A 14530-nucleotide genomic window follows, 5' to 3' on the forward strand; every position below is an offset into this window, starting at 1 on the left:
TGAAGCATGAATGGGAAACGCCTGAGTGTTTTTCCATCATTTCCAGTGACCAGCGTCTGACGCATCCTTTGAGACCCCACAGGGCACTCTTTATGAAGCCATGTTATCCACATCCTGATGTGCCTTCACACAGGATTCGGGGGGCATTTATTGAAATGGGGGGCAACTGAGCTGCCATCAACATTTGAAAAAACACGGCCGGGTGCAGTGGCTCATGCCTATAATCCCAGCACTTTGGGAGGCCGAGGCGGGCGGGTCACTTGAGGTCAGAAGTTTGAGACCAGACTGGCTAACACGGTGAAACCCTGTCTCTACTAAAAATACAAAAATTAGCCGGGCGTGGTGGTGGGCGCTTGTAGTCCCAGCTACTCAGGAGGCTGAGGCAGGAGAATCGCTTGAAACTGGGAGAGGAGCTTGCAGTGAGCCGAGATCACGCCACTGCATGCCAGCCTGGGCGACAGAGCCAGACTCCGTCTCAAAACAACAGCAACAACAACAACTTGAAAAACGAATGAAAGAAGGAAGGGACCCGGCTGTCATCCTTTTCTGAGATCCTGGGCAGTCCTCAGTGTGTTCCCAGGGTCCAGGCCCTTTCACTGATTCTGAGGGCGGAGCGCGGTCTCCACCTGTTTCCACAGCTGGGCAGCGGGAGCGGGTGGGGGTATCAGAAAGAGCAGAGGAGGCAGAGATGCCAGGACTGGGGAGGGACGCAGCTGCCTGTGGGCCAGACCCTGTCCCCAGCGTCTGCCTCCTGCAGGGTCCACGAGGGCCCAGGGATTCCTCCAGCAAAGGGAGGCCTCTTGCAAGGCCTGGCCTGGGCCCAGGGGCTTCGCAGGGATGGGGATTTTACTGCCACAAACACCAGAGCCAGGGATTGTGTTTCTCCCGCTGAGTGGAGGCTTCCAACCCAGCCGGTGTGACGCAGCTCGGCAGCTCGAGCGGGGACTCCAGACCCTGGAGGACGCCTCTGCCCAGGAGCTCTTGGGTGCCCTGGACTGGTTCCCTCCAGGAACCCACAGCCCCCAGGCCCTGCTCAATGGCAATGAAACGCACTTCTGCTAAACGCAGGAGCCCCTATTTGGAGGCAGATTTTTCCCTTGAAATGATTCCAGCTAATTTCATGCATTTCGTGGAAGAATTCTCCAAACTGCCACGGCCCTGGTTTCCTCCTTTGTTGCTGCAAACAGCGGTTCCCTCGCGAGGACCCGCGGCCTCAGGCCTCCCTGACACCTGCTCGCTTGGCCGCCGCGTCCCGGCAGGTGGCGCTGAGTCACCGCCTTTCACGGCGACGGCGCTTCCTGCGATCGGCTCAGATTTTCCTCTTACGCAACGATTTACAGAATCCGGTGTTGACTTAGGGATCTGGGGAGCCTAACTTAAAATTAAGTAAATACATAAACCAGGGAGCCAGTGTCTTCCGAACAGGAGCCGTCATCGGCGCCTCGGGTGAGGCCCGGCCCCGGTTGCTGCTTGGCCGCTGGTCCCTGCAGGACGCCCTCGCTCCGGGAGAGCAGGATCCCCGGCCTCGCGCGGAGCAGAGGGACGGGGGCGCCGCGGCCCAGGCCTCTCGCAGGGTGGTCTTGAGACACTGCCCAGACTGGACACAGCGGGAGGGCCGAGACGCACGCCCTCCCCACGGCCTGCCGCCTGCCGGTGCGGTGAATGGAGGGAGGGGCAGAATCGGCTGGAAGCTGAGTGCATTCAGGGCAGGGTCCACACCCTGCCTGGCCGGAGGAGGGGCTGCTCCGATCTGGGAGCCCTACCCTGGTGGCTCGGGGAGGGGGTTGGGAGCTTTGCACCTAGTGAAGAGATCTGCACCCTGTGTGCCCTGAAACACACGTGTGTCCCCCGAAATGCCTGCACCCCGCGTGCCCTGAAACACACGCGTGTGCCCCGAAACGCCTGCACCACGCGTGCCCTGAAACACACGCGTGTGCCCCGAAACGCCTGCACCACGCGTGCCCTGAAACACACGCATGTGCCCCGAAACGCCTGCACCCCGTGTGCCCTGAAACACGCATGTGCCCCATAACACCTGCACCCCACATGCCCTGAAACACGTGTGCCCCGAAATACCTGCACCCCAGATGCCCTGAAACACGCATGTGCCCCATAACACCTGCACCCTGCATGCCCTGAAACGCACACACTGGGCTTCAGTCCTGAAGCCGGCTGGACCCTGAAAAATCACGTATTTCAATTCATTTATGTCCCAGAACTGCTAATTACAAGGACATTTTGGCACAAGAGTAATTATTTTTGCTTTCCAGTTAGCCCAGATCTTCAAGAGGAGGTGGGTCCACGTGGGTTGGGCCCAGGGCCTCTGTCCTCAGAGCCAGGTGCTGTCTGAAGCTCATACCCACAGGCAGAGCAACCGGCCTCAGTTCAAATCTTTAGAGAAACAGAGAAAGGAGCATAGCGCTGTTTCCCCAGAAGGATGCGTCCCAAACACTTGCCTTGCCAAGGAGGGTGCTCAGGGTGAACCCCTCAGAGGGGCTAGTCCCAGCTCAGATCCACCCTGGGGCTGGGGTGGAGCTGCAGATGAGGCCGGATTCCTTCCCCACAGGGGTCCCTATAGGGCATGGGGTCGTGGAGGGGCACACTCGCTCCTGCCTTCCCTGGGGGCTGCAGAGGAAGAGGGAGGATTAGCTGCTGACTCCTGGGCTTTTCTCTGGGAAGGAGCCTGTAGCTCCTCAGGGCCCATGGGGCAGCCCCTTGTGGGAGCTGGAGCCCCTGTGGAGGGTGCCCAGGGCCCACATGGCGCCTGCCTGCTCCTCACTGGAGGGAGGCAGCTCTGCCCGTGCCGCTGCTGCAGAGGCCTGGGATAGGCAGCTTCATGGAACCCAGACCCCATCCAGGGAAGAGCGGAGTGCTCAGGGCCCACATTGTCACCCCCCTCTGTGACCTCGCCTTCCAGGGCTGCTCTTGACTGTCCCGGCACCTGCTCATTCTGGGCCCTTCTCCTGGGTATGTAGATTCCCCTGGTATCTGTCCAGCGTCCCCACACCCCAGCTCCGATTCCAAATCCTCCTGCTGAGTCTGCGCAGAGCTTGGTTCCCTGAACTCCTCCCCCACACCCAGGCCTCTTTCTAGCCTTGCCAGGTGTGGTAGTGGGGGACTCCTCCCCAAGGGCCAAGAGTGCAGCCATCGTGACCTAGACTCCCCTCCCACCCCTCCAGGTTGTGGGGCATGGAGCCATGCTGGGCTTCCTGGGAACAGGTCCCAGGCCCCGGCCACTTTCCTGGGAGCTCAGAGCCGCTGGTCTCCATCAGGCACCAGGTGTGATTACCAAGGCTCGTGGTGGATGTTTCTGTGGGTTGGGGCTGTAGGCAGGGGAATTGCAGAATTAACCCCACTCTGAAGGGACAGGGACTGGTCTGCGGCCCAAGGTCTCCTCTGGGGACTGAAGCAGGGATGAGGCCTGGCCAACACTTGTGCTGTGGGTGGACAGGGGCTGCGGGCATCACCACCCTCTGTGGCTCAAGGGCCATATGTGTGTCCAGCAGAATCTAAGGGGTTGGAGAGGCTGTCTGGAGCCGCACCAGGGAGAAGGCTCTGGAAACAGCACATAGGGTATTAAAGCCCTGCCCGTGGGCCTCATAGCCCAAAAGGGATGAGCTCATGAGAAAACGGCAGATCCATCTAAGTGGCCCAGCAGGGAGCCCACACCTCCACCTGCCAGGGCTGAGGCCCACACACGTTCTGAGGCTGGCCAGCCCTGCACCCCAGCCTCCTTGCTCCAGACCAGCCCTGCACCCCAGCGTCTCTGCTCCAGCCCAATCCTGCACCCCAGCCTCCCTGCTCCAACCCAGCCCTCCACCCCAGCCTCCCTGCTCCAGCCTAGCCCTGCACCGCAGGCTCCCTGTTCTAACCCAGCCCTGCACCCCAGCCTCCCTGCTCCAGCCCAGCCCTGCACCCCAGACTCCCTGCTCCAGCCCAGCCCTGCACCCCAGACTCCCTGCTCCAACCCAGCCCTGCACCCTAGCCTCCCTGCTCCAGCCCAGCCCTGCACCCCAGCCTCCCTGCTCCAACCCAGCCCTGCACCCCAGCCTCCCTGCTGCAGCCTAGCCCTGCACCCCAGGCTCTCTGTTCTAACCCAGCCCTGCACCCCAGCCTCCCTGCTCCAGCCTAGCCCTGCACCCCAGCCTCCCTGCTCCAGCCCAGCCCTGCACCCCAGCCTCCCTGTTCTAACCCAGCCCTGCACCCCAGACTCCCTGTTCCAACCCAGTCCTGCACCCCAGCCTCCCTGCTCCAGACCAGTGCTGTTTGTTCTGTGACAGGGTCTGAGAGGAGCATGGACTCTCCCCATTTCTCTGCCTCCTGCAGGCTCAGTGAACAGGGACCACATACAGCAGCCTCTGGTCCAGCCCAGGAGGGTCTGGGTGCAGCTCTGGGACCTCCAGCCACTGCCCACCATCTTGCTCTGTGCTCCTCCCGCTCACGCAGTGGAGCCCCCCACATGGAGACCCTGACTCTCCCAGAGAGCCTCACACTCTGGAGCCAGGGCTGCTGTCATTAAGACCTAGGACTAAAATTTGGCAGCAATTAAAGGCGTGCTCGATGCTGTCCACCCACAGCTGTCAGGCTCCGCCAGAGGCCCGTGCCTCCTGGATGCATCCACAGAGCTGCCCCTGGGAATCCTTCATTAACTCGAATTACGGAGTAAGTCTCAGTGCTTGACCCATGACCCCCGCCTGCGTGCAGAGAAAACGAAGCATTCAGTCCTAATTAGGAGGCCTGGAAGGCGGGGCGGCCTTCCCTGCGGCGAGCTGGCCTCCACCACCCTGATTCCTGGGTGCGTCAGTTCAATTAGGAGGCGTCCCCAAAACACACCCAGTTGTTTCTGGCAGCGATCTGTCCAGTTGGTGACGACGCTTCCTGTCTGCATAGCAGGGGTGTCGCTGGGTGGGTGCCCTTAACTAGGCCGTCGTCAGAGCTGACTGCAGTTTGCTGAGCGAGGATGAGCATGGGAGCTGTGAGCACAGACGACAGCGGCCGCCCTGGAAGGCGGTGACAGTGGCTGTTCCCACAGAGGGCGAGGGCTGGAGGACTGAGGAGGACTCAGCGTCACCTGGCAGTGCTCGAGGGGAGGCTCTGGTTTCAGGGGGTGTCCGGTGCAGTCAGGGGGGCGGGGAAATAGGAACAAAGATGTTCTGGGACAAAGTGTTTGCCTGAAGTTGAAGGAAATGCTACACTTAGGGTCCCCGAAAGCGAGAAGCCAATTTACGACCCAGCTGCCTCCCATCCTGGAGACTCAAGCGGCCGATTCTCTGTCGGGTGGCAGGTGTGGGGGTCCCTGCCCACTGGGGGTCCGTGGGCTGACCCGAATCCTTTCTATGAGTGTCAGAGTGGGCGGTGTTCCCTTTGTCCCAGCTGGTCCCACAGCAGGGAGCCGCGGGCTTGGAGTCATGGGTGGGCCGACCGCAAGGGCCCCCCACGCCTTGCTCCCGTCCATTCATTCTGCATCCTGGGCTCTGCCTGGGCTTTTGTACCCAAGCAGCTGCATGTGCCATGTCCTGTCCCTTCCCTGTAAGGGCAGCGTGGTGACATTGCTGGGTCGAGGAGCCTGAAACAGGACAGGAGCCTCCCAGAGACCTGGGCAGCTCAAGCTGAGCCTCCTTCTGCCTCTGCCTCCTCCGGGATCCCTGAGCCTGGTTGGCATGAGGGCTTCATCCCCCGTTGAGAGAACCTGGAAGGCCCCCTGAGCCACCTGTCCCTGAGTTCCCTGTCAGGGAGGACCCGTGTTCCTGGGCGATGCCCGGGGCTGACCTGACTGTCCCTCTTGTCTCCAGCTGCCCTGCCCCATGCCCTGTTGCCCATTCTCTGACCCTCAGCTTTTCCTCTCCAGCTCCTGGGGGGCACCCCTGCCCTGACTTTGTGGGGGTCCAGAGCCATGACTCATTCTTTCTGAGATTCCAGCAGCAGGCGGGACCCTGGTCCAACAGGCCGCCAGGGATCCTGTGCGTTTGCCTGAATTCCTACCTGCCTGGGAAAACCTGGAAAGGAAACTGTTTACATCCAAAATGTACATTTTGGAGCGGAGCCTGTGGATGGAGCCCCCTGCACGGACCGTGGGCCCCGGTGGATCCCCCCTGCATGGAGCATGGGTCTGAGGATTCTCTTTCTGTCACCCGGGCTGGAGTGCGTTGGTGTGATCTCAGCTCACTGCAACCTCCGCCTCCCTGGTTCAAGCGATTCTCCTGCCTCAGCCTCCCGAGTAGGTGCGACTACAGGCATGCACCACCATGCTCGGCTAATTTTTTTATTTTTTATTTTTAGTAGAGACAGGGTTTCATCATACTGGCCAGGCTGGTCTCGAGCTCCTGACCTTGTGATCTTCCCGCCTCGGCTTCCCAAAGTGCTGGGTTACAGGCGTGAGCCACTGAACCCGGCCCAGTCTCTCTCTTTCAGTGGCTGCACGTCAACCCCTGACTTCTGAAGTGATCATCCACATAGCTGGCTTCCTGTTGGCCACGTTGGTTACTGTTTGCTGTTCCTCAGTCTCTGTTTCTTTTTTGTCTTCCACTCTTTTTCTTCCTTCTCTGGTTTTGATTGAGAATTTTGTATGATTTCGCTCTCTCTCTCTCTCAGCAAATCAGTTACACTTCTTGTTTTCTTTCTACTTTTTTATTGGTTGTTGTAGAGTTTGCAATACGCATTTACAGCGAATACAGGTTCGCTTTAAATAGCGTGGTGCCGCGTCACAGGCAGTGCAATTGCCTCATGGCAGAGTGTTCCAATCTCTTACAACTTTGGTGTCATTCATTTTACTTATCCATAAGCGATAATCGCCAAATATGTGGTTGCTATTATCCGCTTCTCCATTTATCCACTTCTTTCTCCATTTATCCATTATTTCTCCTCCACTTTAGGAAGATAATTTAATTGGGTACAGAATTATAGGTTGTTGGTTTTATCCTTTCAACGCTTTAAATGGATACAAACGGTTTGCGGCTTGGGTTAGTAGTAAATGTGTAGCGTCGGTGGCTCAGAAATGTCCCCCCAGAAGGCACTTCCTCTGGTGGGAGCAGGATGGGACGTGGGCTAACAGGGAGAGGGTCCCAAAGGTGGCAGCAGGGATGGGACGTGGGCTAACAGGGAGAGGGTCCCAAAGGTGGCAGCAGGGGTGGGACGTGGGCTAACAGGGAGAGGGGGCCCAAAGACCTCACAGCAGAAAATTCCTGGAGTGTGAGACCCGGCGCCCAGGCAGAGACTGTCCTAGGACGGCACCATCAGCCTGGGGTCAGGGTGGCCGTTTGGGGGTTGGCAGCAGTTTTGTGCTGCTGTCTGCAGATGACATCAGAGATGGATTGGGGACAGTGCTGCAGGGAGGTGCTGAGGGGCAGAGCTGCGACAATCAGCCCCACACCAGGTGGGTGTCATCAGAGGCAGCTGTGATAAATGGAGGGTGAAAAATGTATTTATAGCCGGGCAGTGTCCGAGGCTGTGAGATTTATGTTCCTCTGGTCTTGGTGGTCTCCCACGTCCCTGAGGGCTCTGGAGGGAGCCTGGCCAGCTTCATCAGTTTTCTGTGCTGTGTCTTCCAGAAAAAGCCGGGGGCCGCTGAGCCCAGGTCACCAGTGAGAGCTGTGAACCCAGCCTGACCCCTTGACCGAGGTGCTTTCAGGGCACAAGGGAGACACAGGAGCCTGTGGCTGCTGTCACTTCTGCCCTCAGTTCATAAACGCTGTCTGCACATCCCCTGTGCTTGGCCAGGGGCCTGGATGGAAGGCCCAATGAGGAGACGCCCATCCTCCAGACACTGTGCCTCCCCCCAAAGGCCAGCACCCCTGAGCAGGGCCCTGGGGAGAGACCAGGGGAGCAGAGGATGGAAAGGAGAGTTGGAAGTGAGGGGCCCGGACTTGAGTAGGGTCTGGACGGCACCTGAGGGTTTCTGTAAGGTGGACTCGCTGGGCGGGAAAGTGGCACCCCCATGCCCTGGGAAGCTTGAGGTGCCATGAGTCCTTGGAAGGGGCGCTGCATCTGTAGGGGGCCCTGGCTCTCCGTTGCAGCCCCTAGGCATGGGACCAGCTTGCTCTCAGGACAAGGGGAGAGGGGGCAAAGTGCCCACAAGGCCAGTGTCTGTGACCCTTTGTCCCTCACCCAACTTGGGACCCCCCAGAACCTTCCTCCAGGGGCACCAGTGACCGGGGGCAGCTTTGAGGTGGAGGGAAATGGTTTGCAGCAACAGTGGGCTGTTTGCCTTCAGCCACCTGGCTTGAGACACGTGACCGGGTCACCACAGATGTCCCTGAGCTCCACAGCCCCTGGGTCCAATACAGACGTGGGAGGTGTGTCTGTCGTGGAGTGGTTGCGGGGGCAGCTGTGGGGAGAAGGCCAGGATGGGGCACAGCAGAGGCCTCACCTGCCTGGCGGGGGCTCTGGGGCTAGGGCAGCTCCTCAGAGATCACCCAAGTCCAGAGCTCTCACCCTACGCAGCCATCAAGGGGTGCGGGGCCCCTGGGTTACTGGCAGGTCTGTCAGCCGCAGCCGCTGGCCCATCCAGGGCCTGTTGGATTTGCAGAGGCCAGACTCGGGAACCGACTAGGGGAGAGCCAGGCCCCTCTGCACCCCTGACGACTTGTGTGGGGGCCGGCCTCTGCCGTCCACCTGGGGCGTGACAACGCATTCAATTCTCTGTCTCTCTGTGTCACTGTCTCTGTGTCCGTCTGTATCTCACTGTCTCTTTAGGTTTCTCTCTCTCTCACTGTCTCCCTCGCTCAGCAGCTGGGTGGGAAAAGGACATTCTGGAAGGTTCAAGGTGAACTTCCCTACGGATCAGGACAACTGGGCTATCCCAGTGACGTATTGGGGATCTGGGAAATGGCCCCTCGGAGTTCCGTGAGCTCTGTCTGGAAGGTCGCCATTCATTTCCCGTTCCCTGCTCTGCTCCACGGGGATGCCACGAGGCTGCAATTCCCTGACGCCGGCGTCTGCTCTGTCCCCAGCCCACCGCCCTGACCGTTTGGACAGACCCTTCCTCCCCAGCGCCCCTTGGGAGGGCCAGGGGGACCCTTGCCCAAGCCCTCTGTGTGTTTCCGGTTCTTTCTTCCCCTCCCCTGTCTGGATTCTGCATGTGGAACCTGGCCCAGGGAGGAGGCTGGGCATGGGATGCTGGTGTTGCTGGGCGGCTGCCTGTGGCCCCAGCCTCTGTCTCGACCACCTTAGTGGGGTGGGTGGAGCTGCTGCCCACCTCTCCTGCCCCCGGGGCTTGGGTGCTACTGGCCTTCACACCCACCTCTGTGGGGCAGGCTCCTGTACACCACTCAGTCTGCTGCTCAGCCCCACAGCGGCCCTGCCTTCCTCCTGACAGTCAGGGCCCCCTTCCGCCATGGGGGGCCTGGCTCTGTGATGGCACCTGGCCGCCAGCCCTGCCCACACCGCCCGGCCACCCCAGCTTCAGTGAGGCTGCTGCCCACTCTTCACTGTGGCCAGTTCAGGGTCTCCTGGGCTCCCGAGAGCAGGTCAGCTGGCACTGTCCTGCCTTACACCACAGCCACCAGCATGGCCACTTCACAGGGCCTTTGGTCCCTGGCGTGGGCCGAGCTGGGTTCTCGCTCTCCTGAGCAGGTGTCCGGGCAGCTCCTGCATCACTGGCATTGCTTATGTGCTGCACCTGTCTCCCTTGATGGCTTTCAGCCCTGCAGTACCCATGGACATCCCTTCCCTCTCTCAGCAGGTGCCTTCTGGAAGATTTCATGTGGTGCACTTCCAGGGACAGGCATGTTCAGGAGAAGCTGGGGGCAGGCCCCAGGGCGGGGAGGTGTTACCCAAAAGGTGGGGCCATGCCTGGCTTCCAAGCCGGGGCCTCCAGCTCAGAAGGCTCAGAGCAGGGTCTCCACCACCTTCCCCATCCTGAGGCCTGGGTCCCCGTCCTTCCCCGCCCAGGCCTGGCTGTGGCCCCGCAGGTCTGGGCGTGCACGGCATCTGTCCTGTGGCTCTGCTGTGCTGAGGGTTCGGCTGCACTGCTCTTTGTGCAGGAGAGGAAGAGGAGGGTGCCCCAGCGAGCGTGCACATTCTTCCAGCATCTCGGGGTGGGCCTGACCTTGGTGGAGGTGGCTGGTTTCGGCTGAGGGCTGAATCCTGAGGATTCGGCTGCCAATGAGCTCCTCCGCTCCTGGCAGCCCTGGGTCTGGGGAACCTGGTGTCCACCGTGGCTGACCTGTGTGGTCGGCCGGCCGCTGTGGGGCTGTCAGTGACCCAGCTAATGACAACTTCAGCCAGATGCTTATTGCCTCAAACAAATGCCTGGAGTTTGCCTGCCTTCTCCTTTTTGATTAATATTTATAATTTGAATCGTTGATCAAAATTACGGATCACGTTCATAGACTAGAACCAAGCTTGTGAGGAGAGCTCTGTGACTGGGCCGCGGGGAACACGCACAGACGGCAGCTTTCCCGGAATCCTCCTGATGGCCCGGAGCCCCGACCTGGCTCTCTGCTTCCTGATTTTCCCCCAAAGGGTGCAACAATTCCTGTTTTCCCAGCTCTGCAATCTTTCCCATCTATCAAATGGGAGTTAAGATGCAATTACTTATTTATGAATGAAATTAGAAGAGGCATATTAATAAATTATGTAAATCAATTTTTTCTAAAAATATGATGGAGGAATTAGTTGACATATTAGAAATGCTGTGATTTTTATATTGTGATTACTTGTTCTTTTAAAGCAAAATGCATTTTAAACAGCTTAGCAAATTGTCTAATTAACCACTTTGTTTACATAAAAACATGCCTGGAAAGCGGGGGGAGCTTGCCTCTGGGATTAATGGGAACAGTGGGAAAGTTCTTGACAGGATTTCTACCAAGGAGACAATTTCTGCTGAACAGGGAGCGGGTGTTGGGGGCCGTGAGTTTGAGCCGCGTTCGGTGTGAGCTCTGCCAAGGCTCAGTTCTGCGGCACCAGGGGCCTGAACCTGACTTGTTTTCAAGGTGTGTCTCTTGTTGTTTGGGAGAAGTCCCAGGTAAGCAGCGTTTGTGCCCCTCCGGCCACAGCTCCCAACATGAGCAACGGCCCCCGTGAGCTCCTCCTCTCCAGGTCCTTCAGTGGCAGGGCCTCACGCGTCTGCAGCCTGCCTCCTCCCCCCGGAAGCCCGTGGGCTTCCTGGAGATGTTCTCGGCTCCCAAGCACAGCCGAGGAGGCAGGGAGAAGTCACACTTTGATGCATTCAAACTGAGTGAAGGAAGCTCTGTTGTGTTCTGAGCACCAAGAAGATCTCCATGATGCCAGCAGGCGTGTCCACAGAGGAATGGGTGAAGAAAATGGGACCCCTGGGCGAGGGGCAGTCGGGGGCTGGAGACCACCGGGACAGGGACAGTCTGAGGGGCTCCCAGCCACCCGACGCTGCCCGTGCCTGGAGGCTCCGGAGCCTGGGGCTTCCTGGGTAGCTTCCGCTCCAGGCCTGGCGGCACCACTGTCTGCAGTAGAAGCCCTTGCTTCTGGTCTCCTGTTGCTCTTGTTTCTTTCTTTATCTTTTCCTGAAAAGATTCTAAAATGTCCCCGCCTGTCAGTGCCTGGATCTCCTGCAGGCCTGGTCCAGGTGGAGGGGAATTCCACTGCTGGGACCTTCTGCTCCCGGGACTGTTTCCATCCTGCTGTGCACTGGCGCAGGCTGTGAGGAGCTCTGAACCCAGAGGGTGCCGTGCCCGGCCTCCCCGCTCCCCACCTCTAGGGAGACCCCCTCTCAGAACGCACGGTGCCACAGACCACCCCTCAGTCCCCTGGGGAGCATCCAGGGACTTTCTGGGGTCTCTCATTTCTGTCCCAGAAAGGATGGCCCCGGGATTAGAGAAGATCGCTTTCCACGCTCCAGAGACTTTGGACCACATGATGCCAAGTTTATGGACCCCTGAGTTGTTAGGAAGCATCCTCCTCCGTGACGTTTTTAGAAAGTGGTGACGATTTGGGAAATGGAATCGGGCAATGCTGTTGGATGGCAGGAATTCTAGGAGATGCGCTTTATTTTGCCTGTATTCCCCCTCCACCCTGGTAGCAATGATGTCCCCGGCTCGGATTGACCGGCAGCGCCGCGGTGTTCTCCGCAGAGGTGTGGACTTCCTTCTTTGCAGGCTGTGGTGTTTGGTGAATCATGACGGGAGGTGTCTTGGGCGCAGCCTGGTGGGAGCCCCCGGCTTCTGCCGTGTTCTGAGCGCGCCTCCTTCTGCACAGGAGACGATCCTCCCTGGCCAGCGGGATTCACAACCCTTTGCGCAGTTGTCTCGTCCAGATCCACGCGCAGGACTGGTCTCGCGTGGCACGCACGGCCGCCACCTGTCAGACGGAAGTGGAGGGGCTGACGTGCCGCGGGCAGAGCTCTAGCCAGGCAGCCCCGAGTGCGCGTCGTGTCCGTGTCAGTGAAGACGGTGTCTGCAGTCAGGTCCCTGCAGCGGGGAGAGGGAAGAGCTCCGTGGACCTTGCAGGACGCAGCCTGTGGGGAAGCGGCTCCTGTTCTCGTCTGCATCGTGCAGCCCTGGGGCTGTGGTTTCCTGTCTTAAACCACCTCCATCAGCCTGGATTATGTTCAGATTGTGGAGTGCGGGTACCGGGGGGGCCTGCACCCCTCACTGTCCCTTCATGTCCAGGTGGGACGTCTCCGTCCCAGAGAAACCGTGCAGAGTCCCTCCAGGGAGCTCCTCCTCCCGCTGGGGCCAGACCTCAGACTGGGAGCGCCTCAGTCTCTGCGGGGTCAGAGGCAGTGCCTTCATTTTAGGAGCAGAGTCGAATTCAACCTCGGATGAGCACACGAGGCCCCAGGTGGAGCTGTTCCTTCTGCCTTTGAAAGTTCTGTGGAGAAATTGCAGGTAGTGACGTTAGCAATCTTAACTAGGCATAGGATGTTTTAATGAATAGACTTCCGTTCTGAGTCATCTCTTATTTTAAAACCTGTCTCTATTATAGAACTAAAAAATGCTCATTATAGAGGGAAATATTGAAATACTATGAAATAAACAAAGAAGAAAATTAAAATAAATCATCCATAAGTTGGCTCTCCAGAGACAACTCCTGTTAATTTTTTTGATGTATTTCCTTCCTCAAGTTCTATCTTTTTAAGATTGTCATGTAGGGAACACAGGAATCACGTCCCATGCCCCCTTCCTTTCTTAAAATAGCATAGTTGATGCCTAATTAAAGTCTTTTTTTATTATCATAAGTAATAAATTTCAGCCAGATTTGCATGTGTGGATTGCATGTTCTTTTATTTTCTCTCTTTTCATGTTAAATTATTGATGCCGTGAATACAAACAAATCCCTCCCACACTTGCCTTGCTTTCCAATTAAAGCAAAATGCAAAGCCAGTCCCGTGTGCCGTGTGCCATGTGCCGTTTGCCGCAGGTCATTGGGGTTAACTTTTGAAGAACAAGAGAGAGGAGCCCTTTGGGAGGTGAGGCGGCTCCAGGGAAGGGCTTGGTAAGGAGCTGCCCGGTCTGAGTCAGTTGCTGCCGTTCCGTGGGAATCCAGACGTGCTGGCTGGGAAGCCTCTAGGAAAAGATGGGTGAGTTATTTCAGGCAGGGGCCAGCTTGCTGTGTGACAGGGGCAGCAGCTGGGAAGGAGAGAGGCCTGGCTAACCGTCATTCAAGACCCCTCTTAGGTCCTTCCTTCACTCGGGGCCACCTACCAGGAGCCAGCCCACCACACCTTCTGGGGGGTATCCTAGCACGGGGCAGGGCGTGCGGTGCAGGAGCTGTGAGTCTCATTCCAGGGTCAGCTACTGGACTCAGCGATGTTTTCCCAGTGTATGGGGTGAGAAAGTTCCCACCTGGGCTTGGGGCTCAGGCTCTCCAGCCAGCTTGACAGAGGCGGCCCCGACCCATATTCTCCTTGGCTTTTTGTTTTTGGTTACCTCCCATCCATCATCCAAAAAAACACATGCCCAGCGAGAATCACTGCTTCTGCGGCCTGCTCCTGGCTGACTTCCAGGTCACCCATACCTGTGTGGCTATGCTTCTTGTTAAGATATTGAAAAACTCCAGTGCCAGTTGGCAAATAGCATGATAGTAGCTGGAATGAGTAGCGGCATTAATTAATAATGAAAATCCGAACGGAACTGCACTCATTTGAGCCAGTTGTCGTAAGTGCCACAATTACCCTTGGCAAATGGGTCTCTAGTAGTGTGGCTTTAGTCAATAGTAGAATTATTAAATATATAGAATTCTTTAGTAGCATTATAAGGTCCAGACAAATTGGGGATATAACTGCTGTTAGTTCAGGGGAAGCTGAAAGAGGATTTGCACTGCAAACAATATTTTTGATGCAAACATACATTCTCCCCTGTAAGTTACCTAAGGACCTGTTCCACAGAGAATGGGGCTTGGAGCCCTGATGGCTGACGGGATGGTCACTGAGTGGACAGAGGTGGAGCAGGTGGAGGTGGGTGTGTCTGCACTTGAGGAGGGGTGAGCAAAGGCTGGGTGGGAGAGCAGGGAGCAGGCGGTAGTGAGTGGGTGTTGAGGGATCGGGAGGAGTGCAGGTTCCCAGGTCCAAATCGTGTGGGTATGTACCTGGTCATTATGATCCAAAGCATGTCCAGCT

At 57.9% G+C, this 14530-nt stretch overlaps 1 protein-coding gene and 1 long non-coding RNA gene across 2 annotated transcripts; both read left to right on the plus strand.

Annotated features, from left to right (window-relative positions):
- The first annotated feature begins 837 nt into the window (after positions 1 to 837).
- LOC105512018 (chromosome unknown open reading frame, human C22orf34) lies at positions 838 to 8548 on the plus strand. The gene is given in 7 exon segments (XM_011942272.1): positions 838 to 1039; positions 1188 to 1346; positions 1426 to 1653; positions 7294 to 7372; positions 7548 to 7694; positions 7696 to 7847; positions 8136 to 8548. Coding segments are annotated over 7 exon segments (1380 nt in total).
- A 3454-nt stretch (positions 8549 to 12002) lies between these two features.
- Positions 12003 to 13170, plus strand: LOC105511999. The gene is made up of 2 exons (XR_001001801.1): positions 12003 to 12081; positions 12169 to 13170. It is a non-coding gene; the product is annotated as an uncharacterized LOC105511999 (long non-coding RNA).
- The last annotated feature ends 1360 nt before the right edge of the window (positions 13171 to 14530 follow it).

Source organism: Colobus angolensis, unplaced genomic scaffold, assembly GCF_000951035.1.
Source record: "Colobus angolensis palliatus isolate OR3802 unplaced genomic scaffold, Cang.pa_1.0 Scaffold208, whole genome shotgun sequence".
NCBI classification, from domain to species: domain Eukaryota; kingdom Metazoa; phylum Chordata; class Mammalia; order Primates; family Cercopithecidae; genus Colobus; species Colobus angolensis.